We start from the raw sequence: 26,469 nt of genomic DNA, 5'->3' as shown, positions 1-26,469 counted from the left end.
ATATACGCTATCCAAGCGAAGCAAAAAAGTCTTTCAATCACGAGTAAAAAGTAATTAAGACAAACAAAGAAACAAAAAATATAAAAACAAAATTATTATCTCACCTCCTATCGATATGTATTTTAAAATTAGCGTGTTAGGTAAATCACTTGGAGATTTATCAATAACGATGATCTGATTACCTAATATTGTCACCTAATAAATTTTCCACTTCGCAATTATTTCATCATTTATATTTTATAAATTTGGTATTGGGTTGTCAAATTAAAATGATGTGGTTGGATATAGTGTGACATTGTCGCATTTCAACATAGATGTTGTAATCAATATGGGTGGCACAATGCCATGCCTCCATCACCATTTTGCACCACAAAATGTGCACTTTATGAAAGTGGATTTCATTCACTCCCTTGATTAGACATTTTTTTTAAAAAGTAAAAATAAGTATTATGGCAAAGGAGGTCCATGAAATTTTCATATGTCCACTCTCCACTACGTCCGGTAACAATTGCTACCCACTTTTATTGCACACCATGTGTTATTACAAACATATATTAATATATAATAAGATAACTGAAATAAGTCAATAAGAAAATCAAATTCAGAAGATTTATCATTAATATTTTCAATATTTTACGAGTCTCCAACAAATATGTTTTTTATTTGAAAATATCATGTAGAGTATGATAATGTGTAACACATGTTCCAAAAATAAATTAATACGGACAAAACAATCAGAATTGAACATGTGTTTCATTCGAAGAAAATAAAAACACTCCAGAAATTGTAGTATTTGACTTTTCTTTATGTTTTTGAGTAGATAGTAGTATTATACGCGTTCGTTCCACACGTTTCCAAGCACACTAGTATGTTTCTAAACTTGAAACCTTCTTAGAATGAATGAAATTAATAGATTCATAAATTGGCTAATTAAATTAATTAAGGTTAGGACAGCCCTCGTGTTCGGACAGTGTGTTTATCCTTGTACCATAATTTCTGATTTATTATCAAAAGAGAAAAAAGAAATACCACAATAGTTGAGATTTTTTGTGTAAGGAATTTATCTACCTTAGGATCCAAGCAAGATTCTAATCAAATGACGAGTCTTTTTCTAGCCTCTTACAAACGATTTTATGAAAAACAATGAATTTCTAGCTCAGATTTTATATGTATACACATACATTTGCTTGAAAAAAAATCTTTTATAGATGGACACACATAATCGCTATCGTATTTTCACCATTGTTCGTATTTTTCCCTCATTTATGGACAACTTATTACCATAAATTGTCCAATTTACTTCTTTGTTAACATGGTTTTGTTTTAAGTTTATTTTAATTGTAAAAGTAGTTCCCATTTTGGTTCTATATTTTCTATCCTTAGAGCGTGATGGCCAATGTATCTAAGTGTAGTAGCACTAATGTATAGTAATGAATACTCACGTACTTTGTGGGATCGACATCTACCTTACCTTATACTACTAATTCATACCCCTAGTATTTTCGAAATGAGAACTTATGAATTACTCCTTGATAAGGACACTTGCACACCACAAGGGCAAAACCATTTTTCATATTTCAATACGAATCTTTTTATATATTATTTATAACTGAATTTTTTTTGTAAACTTACAATTTTGTTGATGACTATGAAGTGGTACAATATATTTATTGAATAATTAAACCGTGAACCGGTAAGTTTGTTAGTTCGGACCAATTTTCCAATTTTAAATCCACAAATTGTGAACTAACGTTCAAATACTCTACTTTGATAAAGACCCTTTTAACCGTTCTACTCCTAAAAAAAAACAGATTAGATTCTATATAAACGCAGTGGGCTTCTCCGTGTGTCTCTGAAAGAGTTGATAAAAAAGTGAAGAGAGAGGAAAGGAAAATGGTGGTGAAGATGATGAAGTGGAGGCCATGGCAGTCGAAGAAATTGGAGGCGAGAATCACGGTTCATCATCTGAAAAGCAGCTTGGTAGGCGATGATGATGAGTCCAACTCCAGATATTCGGTTCAAATCAAATGGAAAGGCGCCAGAGGGATCTCTTTGACTTCTCTGAGGAGGAAGAGTGTGAGAAGGAATTTCACAAAGGAGATGTTGTTGAACCAACATGGAATTGCTTCATGGGAAGAGGAATTCCGTTGCTTCTGCGCTTTCTCTGCTAACAAGGACGCTCTCTTGCATCCATGGGAGGTCTCCTTTACCCTTTTCAATGTCAGTTCTCTCTCTCTCTCTCGTGTGAACAATTTTTTTTATTAATTAAAAGCAGATTAACCATTACTACCTCAACCACTAAAGTTGAATTGTAGTTGAGGTGGAATAAGTGGGAGATTGATGTTGACTTTGTGACAAACTTGTGATGCTAATGCAGGGGTCCAACGGTGTAGCCTCTGCATCATTGAATCTTGCAGATTTTGATAAACAAGGAAGAGACGTCGATATTCCTCTTGTCATCAATGCTTCTCTTCATGTAACCAATCTTACCCAAATTTAGCTCTTTTTTTTTCAATCACAGATAACTAAATACTACTCCTATTGTGTTCTTCTTGTGATGCAGCTCTCAATCCTTCTTGTTGAAGTGAGAAATGTCCAAGATCAATCTGAACCAGCACCAAAACCCATTCTCATGTTTCCTCGATCACCATGCTATGGAGAAATGTTCTCCCCGGAGAAACAAGATCTCTCTACTCTCAAGGCCAGCCCCATCAGAGTCAACATCTTCAAAGGTCTCTCCGCGCTCAGGCCAAAACGAGCCGGTCAAGATGACGGCAGCAGTGACGGGAGGAGCTCCGATAGGAGTGAGGGCGGCCTCTACCCACTCGACTCTGATTCGGACGACCACGGATCTGGTGAAGGGCTCTCCGAGGAGGATTCTGGCGACAGGAAGTCCTTCAGTTATGGGACTTTGGCTTATGCCAACCATGCCGGAGCAGCATTGGCTCACTCAAACACGAGCAGCGGGGAGGATGAGGACTGGCTCTACTACACCCATCACACCAAGCCCACTTCACCACCCGATCATCCAATGCAGGAGCAGAACTCAAAACGTCGGCTTCTGCCATGGAGGAAGCGGAAGTTGAGCTTCAAGTCTCCTAAGATGAAGGGGGAGCCGTTGCTGAAGAAGTTCTATGGTGAGGAAGGCGGAGATGATATTGATTTCGATCGAAGGCAGCTTAGCTCCTCTGATGAGTCCACCTTAACGGTATATTTTCGATCATCGCCATACTCGATTCTGGGCGGTTGAAATATGTTACTGAATTGGTCTTTTACTCGTGCAGAAAGATGGGGAGAACTCTGCCATGTCCATCTCTGCGTTTGGAGACGATGGTTTCACCATTGGCACCTGGGAAGACAGGGATATCACGAGCCGCGATGGCCACATGAAGTTGAAAACAAAAGTTTTCTTTGCCTCAATCGACCAGAGGCATGAGCGTGCAGCTGGTGAGAGTGCATGCACAGCTCTGGTTGCTGTGATCGCTGACTGGCTGCAATCCAACGACAATGAGATGCCGATCAAATCCCAGCTTGACAGCCTCATCCGTGAGGGATCACTGGAGTGGAGAAACCTCTGTGACAACGAGACGTACAGGGAGCGCTTCCCAGACAAGCATTTTGATCTTGAGACAGTGTTGGAGGCGAAGGTCCGGCCACTTTCTGTTGTACCTGAGAAATCATTCGTTGGATTTTTCCATCCAGAAGGATTGGATGACAAAGGGTGTGATGTCCTACAAGGTGCCATGTCATTTGACAACATATGGGATGAAATCTCTGCATCTGCATCAGAGATGCCTCCCTTGGCTCACCCTCTAATCTACATCATCAGCTGGAACGATCACTTCTTCGTCTTGAAGGTCGAACAAGATGCATACTACATCATCGACACTTTGGGTGAGAGGCTCTATGAAGGGTGCAACCAAGCCTACATCTTGAAATTTGACAGTAATTCCGCAATTCATCAAAGGAAGAACGGCGATAAACCAGAGGAAAACGACAATAAGGAGGGCTCTACTGGGAAAGAAGCGGATACCAATAATCTTGCTGAAGGAAAGAATGCGGAAGAATCAAGCGTAGTCTGCACGGGCAAAGAGTCGTGCAAAGAGTACATCAAGAGCTTTCTAGCTGCAATCCCCATCAGGGAGTTACTAGTTGACCTGAAAAAGGGACTGCTGGCATTGACGCCTCTACATCATCGCCTGCAAATTGAGTTTCATTACACCAAATGCCTGCATCCACAGAATGAGCTTCTGGAAGCAGAAGTAGTAGGTGATACTCAGGGAACCATACCATTGGAAGAAGCATTAGAAGCTAAAAATTTGTAGAGATAAAAACCCCTTTTGAGTTATGTCTAATTTTCATGTTTCTACATGACAAGGTATAATGTGTTAATTGTGCGCTAAGCTTAGTTTTAGCTTTCCTAACCTTTGGCCTTCACATCAATAACCAATTTTCGGAGAAATGTAAATGAGTTGAATAAATATAAATATTATCCTTCTTTATATACTTCCATTGAAAGTACAATATATTTTAAGTATATGGATACATGATACTGATAGTCCTAGTGGCTAATGTCACAAAGAAATTGCCCCAAAACAGATAAGATATCATGGTGCGATTGACTCCCGAGGTTGAACAGAACACCTGCATCACATTCCAAAGCAATATTACTAAATCTTTCTCAGCACACATAATCAAGGAAAACAATGGAAGCATCAAACCCAAAGAACTCACTCGATCAAAATTTGGCTGCAGGCAGGTACAGTCATTTCATTTTGGGAATAAGGGATCACTGATTACCACATCCATTACTAACAGTTGAGCAAAGCTGAGATGCAAGCTTAACAACTCCCCACATGGATGCATCGTTCTGTTTCAGTAATCAATAAATTTATATATTTTTGTTGATAAGGATTTGAGTGATGCATGTAACAGACAGATACACAAAACAATGAGGTGGATCTACAATATAAGCTGATATCCGGCAACTCAACTGAGTTCCGTTATGGATAGTGCTGCAAGGCTGCACCATTTTCAGTCTTATTATGCCAGAAATTTTAACAGATCTACGGCAAAAGTCTGACGTAGACCATAGTGGTGGACAAAGGTGAGCATACATGTGGAATTTCTGAACTGTGCTGCTACTTACCAAGTACACAACATCGAAGGCTTTCTGGTAGCTGTCACTTGAGCTCTCAATGTTGTCGTTCCTGCATAAAGTACTTTCAGGTGAGACAACTAAAGATGTGTCATGAATGCATCAGAATGATGCCCTAATTTTTCAGCTACAATATAAAAAAGAATGAAAGATGATAGTAACAAAAAATAACTCGATTATAAATGTCAAACTTTGGAAAAAAGTAGACACAAACCTAACTTAATAGGAGAGACTAGAGAGAACAATCCACTGGTTCAGTAGAAACACTGACTTTAGCAAACACATATCAGAGTTAATGAGGCACTAAGTAACAATAAAATCAGGAATAAAAGTTTAGCAGCTTTATAAAATCATAACTCATGAAATATTATTCAAAGATAATAGTATTCTGTTATCTTGGTAATGGTTTAGATTTTAAAAAAAAAATTGGAAATAACAACCATCAGCATTCTCGCAGCATTCTCGCAGCATTAGATGCAGCAATGAGAGTAACATATTCATAATATTTTTTACCAGAATTTATAACTCACAGGAATCCCACTGATATTCTTGTACTGTAGTTCAGACCATCAGACATTCCAAGATCTCCAATATGATCACCCAGGAGTAGTACATTAGTTCTCAGTTTCACAGAGGAGGCGTCAGGCGTGGAGTCTTCTGAGTAGCCAAGCTCCTCATGAACCGGACCAGCCATGTCAATTGCATGCTCATTCTTATTCAATACATGGATTGTCTTTCCTGTAACAAAGAACAATATCCAGATGATCTGTATTCCTCAATGATGCAAAGGAAGGAACACATGCAGGAACACATGCAAGAAGAAAGATTCTTGCACTACCATCTTTGTCAGTCACTGAAACAGTTTTGGAAACATGAAAAGATGACAATCTGAAAACAATGTTTCGAATAAAAGCCGTTTTTGAAACCTATAGCATATAGAATTAAGTTAGTATCTGGAGAATCAAGAGAAATTGAAAATTTTGTCATCCAAGCTAAAGAGTTTAGATATAAAGACTACAGTGCATACAACTGGCTGCGAGTTTGAGGCTGAAAAGAATTTTTGATGTACAACAACAAATCAACAGTACAAAATCAATGCTTTCACAACAAGAAAATCAGAAAAAAGGCACAGCAGATCATTCTACTTAATTAGTTATCCTTGTAAGTTCTACGCTGTAATAGGAAACATACCCTTAAATGATACAAGGTTACCATTCTGGTCAAAAACCATTCGATTGGATACAATTCTAACATTCTTAAAGGGCCTATGAAGTTTTTGTCTGAACACCTGGTGAAAAAAGCATAAAAAATTAGCATCCACTATACAGTATCCTCAAAACTATACATAGGTGCAAAGCCTCACTAAAATCAGACATGGGTAATTGGAATCTAAAGGCTAACCTCTTCAATAATATCTGCAAGTCCAGCAGAAAATATAAGGACCGGAACATTACTTCTCTGCAAATATATGATATCATCATTATAACTTTGCCCTTAAATTTAGGTTAGCATAGAGTATAAAAATCAATCAGAATGGAAAAAACAACACATGATATAAAGTATATTGGAATGTGGCACAAAAGTTACAGGAAAACATCATCTCCCAATATGTGCATATGTCAGTAAACAAAAAATAAATAAAACTAAATGAAAAATTAATGTAGGCTCAGGGATTCTGGTGATGTCTACCTCCAACAGTTCAAAAAGTTCAGTAACCCCATCTCTAAATGCAATCCTTGATTTTTCCACGGAGCTCTTTATTGCATCAAAGTTGAGTCCTCCCTCAACAAGAAGGCCATGTGTTTTTTCCCACCTGCGTATACAGACTCAAACACTTCAACTCCCTCAGAGCCAGTTGAAAACTTTCAGAAATTTAAACATTTGATAGAAAAAGTATTGAGGAATAATATATTGGACGGCTTAAGACACTTCCAGTCTCTAACAAGACGAGCTAATAATGAGGGAGCATATGAAAGTGAAACATGGTTGTAATTCCATTCTTAGGATATGTAAGGTCACATACCACTCTTCCATAAGTTTTGCTTTCTCGTCAAGAGGAATGGCAGGGTCAATTTCTAATGGATGGTAATGATCATATAATTCTTGCCTCTTTAAATCATACTCAGGATTTCCCTGTTGCAGGAGGGCATGACTACCTACAATTTTAGTATTTAGCAAAAAGTTAGTATGGACATTAAGGGTTCCGAAGCCTACTCTATAGGTGGCTATATTTGGAATTAGTGAAAGAACAGTCAGATATAAATGAAATGGAACATGGTGGACCATATCCCAAAATGTAAAACAAGTAACATACTATGCCCTCGCTGCCCATTGACCAAATACTTAGTTAGTGTGGCGTCAAAATCTGCAATAACCTGACATTTTAAAGTAGGATACATGTTACATATACGCACAGATGGCCAAGAAGTACGCACATGTTAATAAAATGCCAACCCTCAAAAAGTGGACGATATGAATAAGTATAGAGAACAAGACATCAGCAAACATGACTGAATATAGAAATCAAATAGTAGTACTAATTTTTTATACATTTACTAAATCTTAACTAGCTTCTCTTATTATTTATTGACTGTGCTCTCTAAAAAATTTTCACAATTTATAGCTGATAATTATCTTGCAGGTCACCCCCCCTAACTTTGTGTTCCCAGATGCCTCTAAATTCTTATGTAGATATATATCCAGTTATAACTGAGTCTGCCTAAGTATTATTGTCAATTCGTATTTTACCTTTTATGTAAATATCTGAACAAAGTGTAACTATATAATAACATTGCACTTACACTCTAGCAGCCATTGTAGTTTCAATTCTAAACAAGTAGAATACGGCTAAATATTTTATGTCAGCCATCACAAAGGACCAAGAGTTATTTTCCATGAAATAAAAGATTTGGAAATCACTAGTCTCCGAGCAATGTTAATTTCAGTTGTAAGATATCTTATATCTTACAACAATTCCACAAATATATACTAGTATGTAGCAGTGTAGCACATATGAACACAATCTGCTTACATATCGAGGTTACACAGATTAATATAATTACCAATTACAGAAATTCGAGAAGTACATTATCTGGTTCGAGCGCAGAAACATAACAACTTTCCACCAATTATGATTAATCTAGACGAAACAAAACCTGCAGCTTCGAAGTGCCATCGCGTAGAATAGATGATATTTTGGTGTGTAGCAATTGAGGGTCTCCCACCATCACTTGAGCACCATCAAACACAACATGTTCCATAGTTTCACCTCGATTGTCAGTGTTCCTGCAGTAGTTTCTATATGACACCCCACACTCTCCTCTGTGACATACATATGTACACACTAAGCCATTTTCCAGCTCAATAGCAGATCAAAACAGCAACAAAATCATAATAACCCATTCCAAAAACAACAGCGTAACGGAACAATTTTTAGCGGTTTATCATATAAATGAGAGCAATGCGATACAGATTATGCGCGAAGAGAGGAGAAGAGCGGTGAATTACCTGATTCTAAGGTGGAAAGGGACGAAGCGAATGGGGAGAGAGGAAATTCGAAGCCAGTAGCTCATCAGGAAGTAGACTGCTGTGGTATTTGATACTCCCTGTTGCAAAAGATGGGTAGGGCTGAATAAATAATAAAATAAATAAATAGTTAGTAATATTAATATAGGGGAGTGATGTATTACTAACTAATAACTTAATTGCTGACTATAATTAAAAAATAGTATTAATTAGATATTCAAATTAAGGGCTTAGATCATTAATCCCCAAATGTCAATACGATCAACGAAAAACGTCAATAAGGCCATAGGATTAATTCCAAAAAATATCAATAGGGGTATTAATGTCAATCAACTACATGTTTACTTATAACTAACTTTTAAAAGAAATCCCAAAACTTTAAATACATATAACATATATCAAATTAAAGATAATTTCATAAGGATCCAACGATATCCTACATGCATATGCTGCGACGTTATAAAATTAAAAAAATTTCAAAATTTTTTAATTTTTTCGTAAAGCAGAAATGTCAACATATTATATAAAATATGTCAATATAATACATATAGAATGTCAATATACGGAATGGGTTAACATTCTAAAAGCATTGCGTTGACATTCTTAAAGCATTGTGTTGATATTTTTGAAATACTATATTGACATTTTCATCCAAAACCCTAATTTGGAGTTTTTTTTTTATCTCTTTTAATTTTATTAATAAAAATAAAAATTACATGTGGCAAATTGTAGACCACACGCTTTCTAAAATCCTATGGCCTTAAATTAGTTGTAGTTAGCAATTAAATGATAAGTTAGCAATTGATCACTCTCCTATTAATATAAACATAAATATAAATAAATAAAATAACGTAAGAGTGTGATTCAATTAAAACACGTGGGAGAAACTTCAAAATGTGTGTGTTTGAGTAGGAGTTGATGAAAAATGAAAGAGAAAATATATATGGACTGAAATTTACAAAATGATTAAAGCATTACTGGATTATAAAACTATGGAAAAGAATGTCATGTTGTACAAACTAGGTCATCTTATCTTAATTGAACATCCCATTTCAATAGATTACCTAAACCAAATTTTAATACTCCATCCATCTCATAAAAATATATACATTTGAAATGATACGAAAATTAATACATAATTGGTAAAGTGCGAAAAAGGATGAAAATGATAGTTAAAAATTTTAAACAGTATTTGTGGACAGTGATTAGTGAGTATTCATCTCAGTAGGTAATCTCAGTAGGTCATTTTATCTTAATTGAACATCTCATTTCCATAGACTACTACTTAAAACAAAATTTTAATACTTCATCCGTCCCATAAAAATATGTGCTTTTAAAATGGTACGAGAATTAATATATAATTAGTAAAATACGAGAGATGATGAGAATGATCCACTCAAAATTTAAAATTGTTAATGGATAGTGAAGACCTACATTATTATTAGTGTTTAATGAGTTGTAATGGTGAGTTAGAGTGGTACAAATCGTAAATAAATTGATATATATGAATATGAATAATGAGTTGAGAACAAGTTTTCATAAATGTAAATGTCCATATTTTTATGGAACATATGAAAATAAAAATGTATATATTTTTAGAGGATGGAAGGAGTACAATAAAAGCATTTTAAAATAATTCCTCATTTATACCATTTGTCCGGACATTGAGGTTTATTCTAAGGTATCCCTCGCATTTTATTGAAGGAGAATGAAACAAAGTCGTACTAAGATGACATTTTCTTTGGCAATATAAACATGAATGGTTTCTATTTTGTTGAGGTAAAAATTGTAACTTACTGTATTTAATTTATCATGATCACAATCACGAGTAAAATTTAGTGGTCAAGCATGATGACTTGGTATGTCCCACTTATCACTATTTGACATATGGATAAAGAAAGATTTTAGATATTCAACATATATATGGTATTTAGAGTTTAGAAATGGAATAATGTTTGACAATTTTAAAACTTTCCAAACTGTTAAATGGACGATTAATACACGCATATATGTATAGTAATTATATAAAGGTGATTGATTTAAGATATGATGGAACTATTCTTTTTTTTTTAATGGAGTATATATACATACATGAATAAGTGAGTATTGCATAGATATATCGAAAAATGATAAGATGAATAACTTAAAATTTAATTTTTCTTTTTTACTTATATATGTAAAAAATTTAAAAAAAATGTAATGATAAATTAAACCATAAATTAATCTTGCTAGCACTATTAAACAGTACAAGGACAAAATTAAAATTAATCTTGCTAGCACTATATGCACAAAATTTTAAAAATTTATATAGTTTTTGTTTTATTCGTGGTTTTGTGTAAATAAATAAAAAAGATAAAAATACAAAATTTAAGTAATTATCTTATTGTTTTTTAATACTCCATATACTCCATAAAATAAAAATAATAGTAGAATAATGCGATTAAATCTTAATCAATTACCTTTAATGTAAATAGATATTGAAAATAAATGATATTATTATATTTGTAGGTGTATTTATTGTCCATTTAACAGTTTGGAAATTTTAAAATTATCAAATATAATTCTATTCCTAAACACTAAATACCATATATAGTTTAAATATCTAGAATATTTTTTGTCTACATGTCAAATAGTGATAAGTGGGACATACCAAGTCATCATGCCACTTGTCTTGACCACTAAATTTTTACTCATCATCACATAGTTGGATTCCAAATTTTTGATTGAATTGAGATTGAAAATTTTCCTTAAAGTTCATGTCATACCAAAAATTAGTAAAAGTTAACAAAATGAAAGTTCAACCTGAACAAATTAAGTTAAAAACTATAAATAAAAAATTCGAAAGTTAAAGCTATATAAAATAAATAAATAAAGTTGAAATTATAAATTATAGTACTACGTGCTAACTTTTCCAAAACACAAGGTGTATGTGATATTACTAGTTTTGATCAAATCAATTTGCTAGACTTTAAGTGTGCTTATGATTTTTAAATATGTATTTTAACCACAATATAGAATAATTTCTCATACAAACATTTTCATTTATGCCACCAGGCACCGAATATAAGATACTCCAAAATTAAAGTCGAAAATACAGTAAAAATAATGTTTCTAATCTTGTATACTACATAGAACAAGACAGAGAAAAATGAATACCAAAAGTACAGATGAATTGCATGTGAAGTGCAATCAAATACTAGAAAAGTATCAACACATAACTTACCAATTTTGCCAATGAATAAAAGAATCCGAATTATACAAAAATGAACAAACAAATAGTAGTAGTGTAGTAATTTGTGGATTCAGCAGCAAAAGGGGCAAACGATGAGCCCATTCTCATTACACTCGTTGCAAACAATAGCCTCCCCGTCGCCCTCCGGCATAATTTTCCGGCTTCCGTCGCAGTTGAAACAAACAATAAACCTCAATCCAACGCATCCTTCACAGCACCCTCGCCTCCCATCATCCACCGGAATCCCCTGCATCAACGGCTTCAGCCGCCCCTGCTCGTGCAGCCCGATCACCTCCTCCGCTCCCCCGATGTACCTCCCCTTGATGAACAACCTCGGCGGCGCAATTTTCCCCCCTAAAATCCTCCACATCTCCTCCTTATACTCGCAGTGCATCGACACGTCCCTCTCCAAAAACACCACCCTCAGATTCTCCAGCAGCGATCTCGTCTTCTGGCAATCCTCGAACGTCTCCCGGATCGCCCGCAGCCCCGTCGTGTACAGCACCACCGACTCCCCCCCTCCCGGCGGGCACCTCTCCTCGAATCCCGCCAGCGGATCGATCCTTCTCGACTTGGAAGGCGGCGGTTCCTCTTCGCCGTCTTCCTCAATTCGCTTCCTTCTCTCGGCCTCTCTCGCCTTCACCTCCATCACCGCCTGCTCGAACGCCGCCAGGAGATTCGGATCGAAGAGGCTCCCCGAGTACAAATCCGGCCGCCGAAACGACGTCGCACCGATCTGCGGCTTCGATTCAGCAACATTCTCGTTTTCCTCTGGACTGACATTCTCTTTGTCATCCGTTGAATTAGGGCATTCTTCAATGGCGGCCAAGGGGGGGCGAGCTGAAGTGTGTAAATAGCCGCTGACCTCAAGGATGGTGTCGGGCTTAAGGTAGCCGATGGCCTTGACCGTCTTGAGTTTCTTCAACAGCTTTCCTTTCATGGCCTTCATCTCTGAGAGTGGAGGTTTTGTGTGAGAATAGGGAAAGATTAGAATGAGAGAGATTTCTAGGTCGTTTTCATTAATTGCTACAGAGGAGAAGGAAAAGAGCTAATCAGATGATGACAAGCAAAATGTTAACGGCTAGTAATTTCGGATTTGGCGTTTTCAAAATGAGGGTGCACTGGAATGGTGACTTTACATGTGCAAAAATTACAAAATACGCCACGCTCCTAACAATATTTGATTACGGCAATATTTTGCTAATATTATAAATTCTGGCTACATTTTTATTACTCTTTTCTATAAATTTAAAACTTGATAGTAAATGAGATTACCCACATTTGGCAATTCCATACAAATTCATTCTTACATTAGTTGCCCGATAACCTAGATGACCGAACAATATCAATTTGAAAATCTAATGTCTACAGGTTGGCCCACCGCGCCAATCTAAAGCTTACAAGGGGCTCAAGTCTTTACTATAGCTATTTTTAAGTGTTTTTTTTTATAAATTTTTATATTTGTCAAAATTTAACATAAATTATTATGTAAAACTCGTATCAACAATCCAAATCATCCAAAAGGTACATTTCAATACAAAAAGGGCGTGACCCCATCAATATTATTTTCTGCATCCGCTTTTATTTCGATCATTAGTTCTCCATCAATTCACTTTGTCAAATGTCATAAATTCCAAACACCAATGAGATTTATCATTTACTAGCAAAATTTGTATTCACGAAAAAGTATGAAAATTGGTCAAAGTTTATGATACTAACACTATCAAAATTTATATTAAAAAAAATGAAAATTGGTCAAGGCTTGTGATATCAAAAGTATCATGTGTAGTAGTATTATTTTAACTTCAATAAAATTTCATCAATATTACTCTAGAATCAATCCTTATTGTTTCAGCCACCCCCATATATCCAAAATTTGTTGCAATCTCATTTTTTTCATTTTATTAATTTTTTGTTGTCCTCCTATTTCATATATTTACTTATTGTGATACTTACAAAATAAAAGCTACTAGTACTTTTTACTCATAATTAAAGTTCCTTAACATTATAGAAATGAAATACATAAAATTAAATAGGGAAAAAATACGAAATCTAAAACCTATTTTTTCAGTAGCTCGAATAAGGATTGATGATGCTGTTCTCTAACTTAGTCATCATCGACGTGTCTTTGTCAAGCTCTTTTGAAAATTACACTATCAACATCGTGTAATCAAATATTTGTAAGACATAAATATAGGCTCATCTATAGGTACACTACTTGTCTGGGTGATCATATGGATCTTCATTGTTGGTTCCACTGAACATGCCCAAGATGAGTCCAAGTGTAAGATCTTCAACAATTAATTAACAGGGAGATAGGTGGTTCGAGCCTAAAAAAATAGATCCAAAAGAGAAATTGATGATGATAAGGAATGAGAAAAAGTGAATGTGAAGAAGGATCTAACTAGGGACCTCCTCCAAAAAAAAAAAAAATGAAGGCAGCGCGCGCCCTATACAACTTTCATCATGCTAGACCACTCCATAACTCCACTACTCAATGGATAGACAAGTTATTGATGCATACATATACTTAAAAGCTCAAAAGAACTAACAAGCAACGTAATAAGTTAGAAATTTAATAGATTTCCCAAAGAAAAGCTGACAAGGAGTTTATAATTCAATATCCTCCAAGTCTAATGAAGAAGATAACCAGAGGATCTATTTACACTAGCCTCAAAACAAGAAATTAAAATGACATAAAATGGATAAACATTGGAATTCCTGCTAAGTTGCCCGTCCAGGTATGCTTACTTGCAAATCATTTGTTACGATTATGGACATAGGAGAGCACTAGTGTCCTTCCACTCTTATAGTCATAATGTACTTCTAATCTCCCACGTGTCACGTTACACGTATAATGCAAAATAACAACGCTACAAATTACAATGCAAAAAATATTAGTGAACGTTGTAGATGGATTTCCGTGGATTGCATTATAGACTATTTATTTTTGCAATGCTGCTAGTTTATTTTGCATCATATATCGCCAATCTATGTCTATAATGTAAAAACAAACTGTCAATAATGCAAGATAAACTATCGGGATTCCAATTCACAGAAATCCATCCACAAAGTTCATTAAATGTATTTTTTTTTATTGTAGCGTTGTTAATGTGTCTTATACGTGCTATGTGGCAGTTCGAGTTAAGAAGTAGGTTATGACTTTAAGATAATTAGTATTTTTCTAATTAAACATTCCGATATGGTTATATATCTAAGTAATAATCTCCATAAACCATAAATGTGTGGATGCTACTTTCAGGATATGTACGATGTCTACTAACTAGGGCAATCAATAATTTAGCTTTTACAATTTGATCACTATTGTAGAGTTGAAAATTTCCATGGGGAAGAATTGGCTATCCTTTGCTAAATCAATAATTGATTTAAACTTGGATTTTATATAGAGCTTTAAACTAATTTTGATAAAAAGAAGTGACCATATATATACAATGATGATGACTATGATCCCGGTGGAGCAACCGGCAAGGGCGAGTAGCGGCAAATGGGGCAAGACGAATGAAGTAGTAGCCATGGATCAACGCAGGCGAGATGGAAGAGATGGGCGCAGTCGGGCAGCAGCCTAAGCAAATCGCCGGTGGCATAGAGCAGGTGTCGCCGGGCTTGGCATCCGAGTAGGTAATCTGCGGGTAGGAGGAGAGGGTTGAGTCGTCCAATCCGTTCATGGCCATCGAGTGGTGGTCGTGGGTAGTTCCAATAGCCTCGTCTCGTCCATGTTTGCACATGTACGAGACATAGGTGACAACAAGCAATATGATGGGCAACCCGATGCAAAGGCTGAGGGTGTATCCACTGCCGTCTTGTGGTTTGGTGGTGTCTAGACCAAAGTTGGAATTCATTTGATTTCGGTTTGGTTTGATGGAGTAGTTGACATTTTATTAGCACTTGAATGTCATCGGAGGCTAGTTCGAGTAGTATAGTAGTCTCATTCCATAAACTAATTAAAATTGACATCCAAGTTTTGGAAGAAAAGTATTCTTGAATTCAACAATATAGTTTAAGTTTTAAGGAGTACTCCGTCAGTCGCATAAAATATGCACTATTTCTTTTTTAGTACATGACACAAGAATATGCACTTTCTAATTTTGGAAACTCTTTTATTTCTAATAAGGTGAGATCTATTCTCCGCTAACAATGCTTTAATTACCTTTTCTCTCTACCTCTTTCTTACTTTACTAATTTTACATTAAAACTCATGCTAAACCCATAGTGTATATTCTTTTGGGACGGAGTGGGTATTAAATTATACTCCCTTGTCCCTTAGAAATAAGAACTTTAGAAATGACATGAGTTTTAATGCAAAATTGGTCAAATAGGAGAGAGATAGAAAGAAAAGTATGTTAGTGTAAAATGAGTCCCACCCTGTTAGAGAGAAAAATATTAAATATAATAATAATGACTTAAAGTTGATAAATTGGTGAGTTATTTTGGCAAGATGAGTTATTTTGGCAAGATAAGGTGGCCTTTGTCTTAGAATTGAAACTCCGAAAACTAGTAAGTACTTGCTGTGTTTTAGAAACCCAACCACTTTGGTGTTTCTGTCTCCCTAAAAAAAGTGGGTTAGGGAGTTTCCAATGTACGTGCATATTCAATTTAATGAAATAATTATAACAAGGCCCACTAAACCCAGCATTTAGGCCTAGATAACCTCAATATTTGCAGGTAATTTTGCCTTTTGGCCCAACTTTAGAAACCAAACCAACCTGTTGAATTTTATCATTGCTTCTGTGGCTATAATATTTTGGATTATATTTATATATAATCAGGAGTACTAATAAGTATAGACTCAAACACCTAAACTATTATGCATGAGCTAATTAATTGTTGTAGTAGCATATAAAAATATTCTATTTATTTTGGTAAATTAGAGTAATATTGAATGGTTTAAATATTATCGATTAAGTAGTTATAAATACAAATATGTTTATGTAATGAGAATAACGCCTGATCATCTTTAAGTAAATTATGAAATAAAAGAGATAAAAATGTAAAGAACTTTTATTACTTAATGATTTCTATTATTAAGAAACGTAATATAATAATGAGTTCTACTATACTATAGTTGAATGATAGTAGTATTTGTTTTGTTCGATTTGAGTGAGAAAAAAAGAAAAGGACAAAGATAGTTTGGAAGATGACAAGCCATAAACTAGAAATATGAAATGTATACGGAAATCAGTTGGATGGGAATGGCTTCACCATAAATTAATCGAAAAATCGTCGGAATAAAGTGCGCAATCCACTACTAAGTTAGTTACATGACCAATAATTTCAACAAGTTGTTCCATCAACTTGTGTCATTTCATTGGAAATTAATTCTTAAATCGACCAATTGTATTACTAATAAATTATTATTTTGTCGATTTTGCAACTTGCACCTTCCAAAGTAAGATACGATAACCCGTTCAGTTGCCTCAACCCACAAATAGACAAAAACCGTTTGGTGCTTGCTGCACAATAAATGGATACACTTATATATAATAATCGATAAATAAGAGAAAATACTAAATAGTTTTAAAAGTTTGAACTATACTTTGCATTCGTTGAACGGCTGTTCAATTTGCACCCAAACAAGATTGTGATACACATAAATGGTGACACCTCAAAACAAAAATACTACTCCTATGTTAACACTCTTAATTTACTATTTTAGTTTGAGTAGTAAATATGGGTTATGCAAGATGTTATTTATACAATGAGTATGAGATTACATTGAATTGAATATTAATTTGGCCAACAGTTGATAGTGATAGTTACGGAGTAATATATTGTAGTAATACCATTTAGTCACATAGGAAACAAAATTAATATCGTTTAGGTGTAATATTTAGTTAGGAGTTTTATTATTACATGTTTTACACGTAAATGTTGAAATTCACGCATACTTACAACTCTTAAAAAAAAAATTATGGATGAAAATTTCAGCCGGAAATCCTCATTTTTATGTCAGTTTACAGTGTTATCGATGGATTACTGACGAAAATTTTCGCCAGTAAATTTTTTGGCGACAGACTACGGTCATTCCATAGGACAATTTGTCGCCGGTAACATTGTTTACCATCGATAAATACCGAGGGATTGCCTATTGTTGATAAACCACTCTTTTTTGTAGTTTTATTTTGCAATTGGTGTGATCCGACAATAAGTTATTGTCTTATTGAACCAACTAGTTAGTATAAGTATGAGATTTATCATTGCTTTATAGTGGAACAGAGGGCTCCGAAGATTATTTTATTTAATGGATATCTACGCTTTACTAAATAGTTACTCTTACTCGATACAAGGGTGATTCGAAAATTCCATCGACTTCACCCAACACCACATAAACCGTCTATTATTATTTTTATCTATTGATGCACTATTTATTAGTGCTAAAAATACCTGCAAGTTTACAGGGTAGATCTAGTATAGCTAAAGGCCAGTACCGGGATATCGAACACAGGAAATAAGATTTCAACTGTCTATCATATACTAAGCGTCATATATTATCTAGAGACACGAAATATTTGGGTTTTGGATTTATGAACTAAGGGGAAAAAAAAGAAAAAAAAAGAAAAAAAAATAATACAAAACAGGCTAAAGAATGTAGAGTTTTAGGATTCGTGGTCGACCTAGTGATGATTAATCTCATAGAACCTTTACCTTTATGTGTCTCTAAGATTATTAGGAAAGTCGCGATTCTAGAATAAGCACTCTCTCGAGTGCACCTATCCAGTAGATTAGATTCTAACTATCAAAGTCTCCTTCCAATAGATTTGATTCTAACTCCTTAGGTTCCTAAGACTCAAGTCCTCACAATGGGTCCCCTCTCTCGAGTGGGGATAAACCTATGTGTTGTATTCGTTCCTTTTACACGTAAAACTAGCTATCTCTCGATTAATCTAGTTAAACGGATGTAGTTCTAAAGTTGGTCAGACAAAAGAACAATATAAGCACAAGAACAAACAAAACAATCACAAGAGCTAGGAAAAAGTTCAATTCAATAAATCAAAATATGTACATAATAGTCTTCACCAAAAACCATATAAATTAAAAGATATTTAACTACTCATAGACAAGTAGTAAAATCAATAAAAGTACTAGACATAATGAAATTGATAAAACCCAAGGTTGAATCTTCAATCTTCGGTCTCTCTTGCCTGGATCTGCAGAGCTCCGCTCCAATGGAAGATGGATGAATTATTTGTGGAATATGGAATGGAAGAATGTGTAGAGGGGGAAGGATTGGAGGCTCTTAGATGGGATGGAAGAAGGTGTGGTGATGGAAGAAGGATTGGAGGGAAGATTATGAATTAGGTTAGAGGTATTTATAGGTTGGAAAAAGGTTTATTTTTTATAATTCTCATGCTCTACAAGATATGGGAGAGATTTGGCTTCACAATATAATAATTTCTTTTCTTCTGTGAATTTCCGCCTAAATTTCCGCTAGCTTTGACTGCATTGTGCAACGTTCGTAGAATAGTCATAACTTTCTCCACAGAACTCCGATTGAGACTTGCGAGATATCCACGCGAAGCTCTTTCAAAGAGGAAGAGAATAGTATAAATTAAGAACTAATTGGACTTCAAACTCGCTGGCAAAATGGACTCGAACAGAGGCTGCTGCACCTTGGCCTTTTTGCACCTTTTTTCTATCTTTTTCTATCATTTATCAACAAACATATCAAAAATACCAAATGTATAACATTTGCAATTTAATAACATAATTTGCATGATTGACATTTAAAACGAGTCAAATCTAGTCCTTAAAAACATGCAAAATCCGTGTTTGTCATCTATAGTAGTAAACTCAATAACATTCTAAGAGCCCATATTTATTTTCAAATCACTAGATTCAAATTCGATATTTCGATATCTTAAAAAAAAAGTATAAGTGGCTTTTAATATTTTCATACTAATAAAGAGTGAATTACATTGCTCATTCGTGGCTCTAGAAAAAATATGTTCAGAAATCCTTGAAATCTACAATGTGTACACAAATATAAATATCACAACAGATTCAGTGTTGCAAAATAAGATTATGCATTATTACTATGGGTCTTATTCTAATGCTTATAGCACCCTAATCCAAAATCAAGACTAAATCTCCAATCTTAGATTTTAAAATGAGTGGATGAGATTAAAGCTCACAAATCTCAATAAATAGTAGACAAAATATCAACAAAAGGGTAATATCGTCATTATGTTATCATATGATAATTTTCGTGGGTGTTTTTTTATATCAACATTGTGTATTACAAATATCAACAATATGATATAAGAATATCAACATTAGTAAAAGAAAATATCAACACATATTTATTGAGATTTTTACATTGTTTTATTGAGATTTTTTGATGTATTAGTTGATAAAAATCTGGGTATCAACATTTACGAAAACTAAAATAAAAAATATCAAATTTCATCATCCGAACGTCGTCGGAATATATGCAATTGAGATCTCGTTGGAATCCTTATTAAACTATCTTTAATTTGATATATTTTTTGCGAAAAAATAATTTAAATTGAGAGAGTTACGTAAATTTAAAGATTTGAGATGATTTTGAGGAGAGAGAAGGTAGTTAGTTATAATTACTACATATAGGATTTAACATTAATACCCTTTTAATTTAATTAATAACTATTTAAATTTAAAATATATTACACTTGGCATTATATTAACCACAAGATCTTTTAATTTAATGGTTGAAAATTGATCTCAATTTGGGATTGGTAATTAGTTAGCAATTGATTACATCCCTTATTACTATTAATAAAGTTAGATTGTGTATGTGTATGTGATATGCACTAATATTATGCCTTTCACCATAATATATAATATTACATAATTCAATCTATTTGAATAATTTTTGTTATATAAAGAAAACATAGCTTTTATTTTGCATTATATTAAGATGAAAGACATATCTTGATTTATTAATAGTAATAAAGCACATTTCCATTTTGTAATACGGGCATGATATTTTACTACTTCTATCAATGATTTAAAGTCTCATTTTGACCAGGTAAGGATTTTAAAAATATGAAGAAAAGTGAATGAAAAAAAATAATACTTGATCTTTTATCTACTCTCCTTCCGTCCCACCATAAGCGAGACGCTTCATTTAAGTACTCGTCTTGAGAAAATGATATTTAGTTAAAATGGAGATATTAAAGTAAAAGATAAAATAATCTAGAGAATTATTAGTTTTATAATAAAATATGAGTATAATAAGTCGGTAAAGTTTGAGATTCACTTACCGAAAATGAAAGAAAAACAAATAAAACATTAAATAATAGACGACCAGATATGACAAATGTGGACATTATTTTATAAATGGAGGGACCACTTATTTGGAATGTGGACTTAAAGGGCATTTATTTGGATATGACAAATGGGGTATGGCTTAAAGGGCATTTTTGTCCTAAAAATTGAAAAAATTGCAAAGTGTAGAGTTTATGAACTTCTCATTATACATTTTGAAGAGATTGTGAATGTGTAAATATCATAGTTTAGAGATCATTTATGTACTTCAATCAATAATCAAAGAGACTATAAAAGCTATTCACTAATATATATAAAGAAATATCTAAATTATTTACACTTATTATTTTAATCATTATTCCATGTTTACTATAAATGGTCTACACATCGATCTATAAAGAAGACAAAGACTTCTATATGAACCGATGTGCACATCCTCATTCTCTTACTCCCCATCTCCTTACTCACTCATACGACTGCCGTCTTCTTACCTCATCCATCTGACTTATACATAAAAGAAATATCTGAATTATTTACGCTCGTTGTTTTAATTAAAATCCTGCGTTTACATAAATGGTCCACAAAATCGATCTTATAAAGAAGACAAAGACTTCTATACACATACGCACATCCCCATTCTCCTACTCCTCGTCTACTTACTTGTATTCTCATGTCGTCTCCTTCCACCATCCACCGCCACCTCCATCCCATTCTCCATAGGGGAGATCACGTGTAACATCTCATACTACATCTCGTACCCTAATTCCCTCCACCACTGTAGCTGTTGCCTTCTCCACCCACCACCCCACTCGCCTCCATCCCATTGCTTCTTCCCTTTTTTAGCCGGGCCAAACACAGATCTAAGTCAGTGTTTGGCGCGGCTCTATAAAGAATAATAAAAATAAATGAAAGTTTCCAACAATAAAATTTACCTTAAATGTACAAAATTCAGGACATTTGCGGTGATTTGGAAAAAAATGGCATGTAGATTTCAGTTCCATCTGAATAGTAATAAAGAATATTCAACATTCTCTCTCTTCTTTCCTTCTCTCTTTCACTCTCAGATGGGTTAAACCCCATACGTGGGGTTCATAAATAGACCCGTTTCGTGTTTCAAAAATTCAGCGATGGATGGTGACACTCATCACCAACATACAATAGCTGATGAGCTCTTCACCTCTGATTTTCTATAATGCCGCTTCCTAAATTGCATATTTCTTTCCTTGTGCGCTTGTGCCAAATTGTTCTCCATCTCTCTGCAGATTAGCTCTTCACTCAACACGTTTTTTTTTCTTGTGATCAACAACTTTTCTGAAGCCCGGAATTTGTAAAAGGTATCTTTCTCCTTTTTTTGTTTAGCAATTACTATATTATGTAAGCGTTTGAGGATTCTGTCTACTGTTTCATTGCGCCTGTATCTTTTTGCTGCCTTTAATTTCAGATATGTCTAATAAATGGCGTTTGTTTGAGGGAAAATATGGTTGATATGTCTACTTTTGAGACTTGTAGTCTTGAAGCTGCTACAAATTTGTTGAATTTTAATCAATTGATGCCGTCTTTGTGGTAATTCCTAATTTTAAATGGCAACTATTGAAAGAAGATATTGTGGAGATTGTTTATTGATAAGAATTACAAGTAAAGGTTACTACTTTGTTAGTACATGTCTGTATCTCATTTATCCCTTGTGCAATTATGGAACTGAAATTTTTTAAAGATGATATACTGCTTGATTTCTTCTTCATAGGGGAAGTTAAACTTCATCCTAGAATATGATATTGATTGTTAGAATCTGCATTATTCTGTTAGTGGCTTGTATATTTGTTAGCAGTTTCATACACAAGTTTCAGTTACCTTAATTCTGTAGTTCTTGCAAGCCTGTGTACATTTATCTCTTGGCTGAGTCCTTCACCAAGGTTCATTAAGACTACAGTTTTCTTCAACTGTAAGATTTTGATTGATATTGCTCAACGCCATCTTGTTTCATTTTCTGAAGTCTGCTTAACTTGATTGTTTACACAATGGTTAATATCAACCACATGCTGTCTCGACGATATTATATCATGTTCTTGATGTTTTAGGGCTACAGAAACTCACATTAGAAAATAAAATCATGATGTTGTGCAGAAAATAAGCGCAGCGTCACTATGTCAAGGCATGCTCAGCTCCCTCCTCGCTGCCCTCTCCAGAAGAAAACTGTAGCTCCCCAAGTTAATGCATCAATGTCCCCATTCTCAAGCAACGATATTGAGTTACATTCCAGGAAAAATGGACAATGCAAATGCACCTCCGAGAGCTTCCTATTCGAGGAGCCACCACCTTGGCTAAACGATCTGTTGAGTGATTTAGATTTAGATTTGGAATCCGAAAGTTCATTACCAGATCTAGATCAACTTAGTGAGAAGGAATCTACAGAGTCTGGTGAGCCTAATGATAAATTAGGGTCGTCTGGCATCTATGGCCCAAATTCACCTCGAAGGAGAAACATGTTAGACATCCCTGAAAATGATATTGCATCAGCATTTTCCGAATTTGCTGGGCAACATTCTCTGCAGAATTCAGATGGATATTGCTCAGTCTCTGGAGTACAATCGGACTCGTATAGTGATGTAAATGCTTCAGCCGATGAGATCAGTTCCAACAGGAAGTGGAGGTAGACCCTACTTTGAAACATTTTTTTTCTTCTTCTAAAAACGTCATTTCTTTCGTCTTATTATTTGCTGCTTAACATTTTATAACTGTTCCAATATAGTTCACTTATGACGGCTAGCTTTAACATTACTTCCTGGATTCATTAATTTGAAGCTGTCAAAGTTTTGAGTTTTTTACACAATGCTTTTTAACTGCTGCAACTTTTCTTTGATTATATAGTCTTTGGCTGTGCCCACCTGAGTTATGCTATCCTATCTGCATCTTGAAAGTTAATCTACCTTGTGTTTCTAGGAAGGATAACATTTTATTGAAGGTCTCATAAAATCATGGTTTTACTGCTTTATCAACTGTTAATATCAAACAATTTTTGGTTTAAATCGGGTAAGGCCAAGTCTACTGGTTAGGGATCCAAGCGACCAAGGAAATCATTGAATGTCTATTGCGTTGTGTTTGGAAATGTATGGCGATATCATTTTGGAGAGAATTGTATTGGGGAATAGAATACATATTAGTATTTGATTGTACATTGGAGATTGGAATTTTTTTGAAGAGCTTGGAATAATTTGAAGAAGTAATACTGAAACATAATCCAGATTATTTGATTTCTCGTAAATCTGATGACAATCTTAATCTAAGGATTGGGTGGAGTAGGTCGTAAGCGTAATCACTTGAAAGATATTAGTAGTCTATCATGGCCAGTCTTTGCTGCAAACTGCTGAAACTTCATAGAGATTCTGCATGCTATGGCTAGTACCAACATTTTGTTTCTATTTTATATCCTTCTCGTAAATCTTACATCTATTCGTATTCCATTCATATGTGTTAACACAGTTTGCATGATAGAATTCAGAGGTGTAACCATTTTCCTTTTATGCAAAGATTTTTCCATATGATATATATCGTCATCTTATATGCAGTCACCCTGGGCAGAAGACTAGAGCTCGAAAGGTTCAATATATTTCTGAGCTGGAAAGGACCGCTAATTATCTTCAGGTGCAAAGTCACAAAGAATGATTTATTTTCTTTTTGTAGCGATAGTAATCATCTTCTGCAGATTTATGTGGCCAGTGATTAATATGCATGTGTTTTCTTATAGAGGCCTATTTGAGTTTATGCATATCCATTTATGACCTAAAATTGAAACCATATCAAATACTTGTTCAACATATTAGGATAATTTTGTATATTTTGGTATACTGCCTAATTTTATGATTTCTAGAAAGGTATGTAATTCAAAACACTATATTTAGCTGGAGTATAGAAACCAGTATTTCTCTCATGGCTTTATGCATGTACGTTTATGACCTAACATGTGAAATTCCTTATTATAACTTGGTCATAGTGGAAGCACGCATAACTTCAAGCAGGATCTTAAACCAGTATTTTTCTCAACGACCTTACGCGTATAAATACTTCGCTATAACTGCTTTTTTTCTATATTGTCTATTTGTAGGTTTACTTTTAGCGGCTTGTTAGTATTTGTTTTGTTGTTTTCGTTGCGATTTGACCTCAGATTCCTGTTGCAGAATGTTGGGTCCGAATTGGCTGTTAGTGTTGCTTCCCTATTCCAGCAGCATGCTGCTTTGTCCTTGGAGAATAACTGGTTGAAGCAGCAACTTTTTAGAATGAATCAGAAGAAATTCAGTGTAGATAGTAAGTATTTTATGATGTTTTTAAAGATTTATATCATATCCCGATAAAAAAATCTCTCATTCCATTCCAGCAACGATGAAAAGATACCTACTATATACCCTTCGGAGATTTTCTTGATTGAGGAATAAACGATTTACTGCTGAACTATACGCATGTCTGTCATTCGTCAATCTACATGTTTCTCAGGAGACTCTACTTTTGGAGTCCTTGTGAAAATCCTAAAAGTGCAACAAATTTGATATCATTCAAGTGTAGGAAATGCTCGAGTCTTTCTTTCACCTAAATTCTTAAACAAGGTTAAGAGGTTTGATAGAGCTGTACACCAAAAACTTAGATTAGTATGGAGCTTTTGGTTTGCGACGCAATGATTAAGAATTTCTTGATCCATGCCGTGTTCTTCTATAATTTCAGTTAAATGCATATATATATATTATTAATGTTGCGTTTCTGGTTTCTGCAGATGAATACATAACCCTAAGGATAGAGGTAGACAGGTTGAGAACTAGTTTAGCTGTTTCCACCGATACCAACAAGTTCCACAGCAGGCCACGCTCCGTTGACAGTGCCATCTGGGACACGTTAGATATGCAAAAACTTAATCTAAACTAAAAGAAACAAGGGCATCTTCCTCATCCTCATGGGCGAAGCTCATCACTTTGGTTTTCGACTCTGCAGCGGCTGAGATGACATTTACGATTTTGGGTAGGACTGGTTTTGATGGTTAGCAAAGAATACGAACCTTTAGACTCTAACGGTGTCAATATTTGCACCCTCTAGAATTTTCACTTTCTAATTCTCTACAATTATGATCAAATGCATAAGTTTATCTTTTAATTTATGTCGACAAACAGAATTAACAGATGCATTCTAGGTTTCCTTATTATGGTGTATCTATCTGCAGTCAAATCTGGACAATATCCCGTGCATTATACTCTTATTTAAGTGGGCATTATACAAAGCTAGTGTTCGGTAAAAAAAAATGTGTTGA

General features: G+C 34.5%; 4 protein-coding genes across 7 annotated transcripts; 2 read left to right on the top strand and 2 right to left on the bottom strand.

Annotated features, from left to right (window-relative positions):
• Window positions 1-1,893: 1,893 nt before the first annotated feature.
• On the top strand, window positions 1,894-4,506 carry LOC125222377 (uncharacterized). The gene is made up of 4 exons (XM_048124936.2): window positions 1,894-2,220; window positions 2,378-2,476; window positions 2,564-3,208; window positions 3,285-4,506. The coding sequence occupies exons 1-4, from the start codon at window positions 1,894-1,896 to the stop codon at window positions 4,323-4,325; spliced, it is 2,112 nt and encodes a 703-aa protein (XP_047980893.2). The 3' UTR covers window positions 4,326-4,506.
• Window positions 4,478-8,773, bottom strand: LOC125222378 (5'-nucleotidase / magnesium ion binding protein). Of its 4 annotated transcripts, none has more exons than XM_048124937.2 (11): window positions 8,666-8,773; window positions 8,314-8,479; window positions 7,473-7,533; window positions 7,182-7,314; window positions 6,848-6,971; window positions 6,560-6,616; window positions 6,350-6,446; window positions 5,689-5,896; window positions 5,150-5,210; window positions 4,735-4,870; window positions 4,478-4,644 (listed from the first exon to the last, which is right to left on the bottom strand). In XM_048124937.2, the coding sequence occupies exons 1-10, from the start codon at window positions 8,728-8,730 to the stop codon at window positions 4,790-4,792; spliced, it is 1,053 nt and encodes a 350-aa protein (XP_047980894.1). In that variant the 5' UTR covers window positions 8,731-8,773; the 3' UTR covers window positions 4,478-4,644; window positions 4,735-4,789. The 4 variants fall into 4 exon arrangements, with proteins under 4 accessions (XP_047980894.1, XP_047980895.1, XP_088918691.1 ...); XM_048124938.2 differs by having other exon boundaries at window positions 8,314-8,443; window positions 8,666-8,759; XM_089062565.1 differs by lacking the exon at window positions 4,478-4,644 and adding an exon at window positions 5,373-5,428 and having other exon boundaries at window positions 4,818-4,870.
• Window positions 8,774-11,762: 2,989 nt separating this feature from the next.
• Window positions 11,763-12,994, bottom strand: LOC125224144 (uncharacterized protein At5g39865-like). Its single transcript, XM_048127503.2, has one exon. It carries the CDS (start codon window positions 12,862-12,864, stop codon window positions 11,986-11,988), a length of 879 nt encoding a protein of 292 aa, XP_047983460.1. The 5' UTR covers window positions 12,865-12,994; the 3' UTR covers window positions 11,763-11,985.
• A 9,125-nt stretch (window positions 12,995-22,119) lies between these two features.
• LOC125219933 (uncharacterized) lies at window positions 22,120-26,361 on the top strand. The gene is made up of 5 exons (XM_048122028.2): window positions 22,120-22,513; window positions 23,304-23,829; window positions 24,746-24,821; window positions 25,355-25,481; window positions 25,942-26,361. The coding sequence occupies exons 2-5, from the start codon at window positions 23,324-23,326 to the stop codon at window positions 26,088-26,090; spliced, it is 858 nt and encodes a 285-aa protein (XP_047977985.1). The 5' UTR covers window positions 22,120-22,513; window positions 23,304-23,323; the 3' UTR covers window positions 26,091-26,361.
• Window positions 26,362-26,469: the final 108 nt, after the last annotated feature.

This window comes from Salvia hispanica, chromosome 1 (assembly GCF_029641045.1).
Source record: "Salvia hispanica isolate PSC_SH4W2 chromosome 1, Shi_PSC_v1, whole genome shotgun sequence".
NCBI classification, from domain to species: Eukaryota; Viridiplantae; Streptophyta; class Magnoliopsida; order Lamiales; family Lamiaceae; genus Salvia; species Salvia hispanica.
The sequence above is the reverse complement of the archived record's forward strand: the minus strand, read 5'-3'. Positions and strand labels throughout refer to the sequence as shown.

Excerpts from the sequence above, each read along its gene's own strand:
- LOC125222377 (XM_048124936.2), top strand. The coding sequence starts at position 1,894 with ATGGTGGTGAAGATGATGAAGTGGAGGCCATGGCAGTCGAAGAAATTG. Across the intron at positions 2,477-2,563 it reads TCATCAATGCTTCTCTTCAT|CTCTCAATCCTTCTTGTTGA; the intron begins GTAACCAATCTT and ends CTTGTGATGCAG. Across the intron at positions 3,209-3,284 it reads CTGATGAGTCCACCTTAACG|AAAGATGGGGAGAACTCTGC; the intron begins GTATATTTTCGA and ends TTACTCGTGCAG.
- LOC125222378 (XM_048124937.2), bottom strand. The coding sequence starts at position 8,730 with ATGAGCTACTGGCTTCGAATTTCCTCTCTCCCCATTCGCTTCGTCCCT. Across the intron at positions 7,534-8,313 it reads ATGGCACTTCGAAGCTGCAG|GTTATTGCAGATTTTGACGC; the intron begins GTTTTGTTTCGT and ends TTAAAATGTCAG. Across the intron at positions 6,972-7,181 it reads GCAAAACTTATGGAAGAGTG|GTGGGAAAAAACACATGGCC; the intron begins GTATGTGACCTT and ends CTGTATACGCAG.
- LOC125224144 (XM_048127503.2), bottom strand. The coding sequence starts at position 12,864 with ATGAAGGCCATGAAAGGAAAGCTGTTGAAGAAACTCAAGACGGTCAAG.
- LOC125219933 (XM_048122028.2), top strand. The coding sequence starts at position 23,324 with ATGTCAAGGCATGCTCAGCTCCCTCCTCGCTGCCCTCTCCAGAAGAAA. Across the intron at positions 23,830-24,745 it reads AGTTCCAACAGGAAGTGGAG|TCACCCTGGGCAGAAGACTA; the intron begins GTAGACCCTACT and ends TCTTATATGCAG. Across the intron at positions 24,822-25,354 it reads GGACCGCTAATTATCTTCAG|AATGTTGGGTCCGAATTGGC; the intron begins GTGCAAAGTCAC and ends TTCCTGTTGCAG.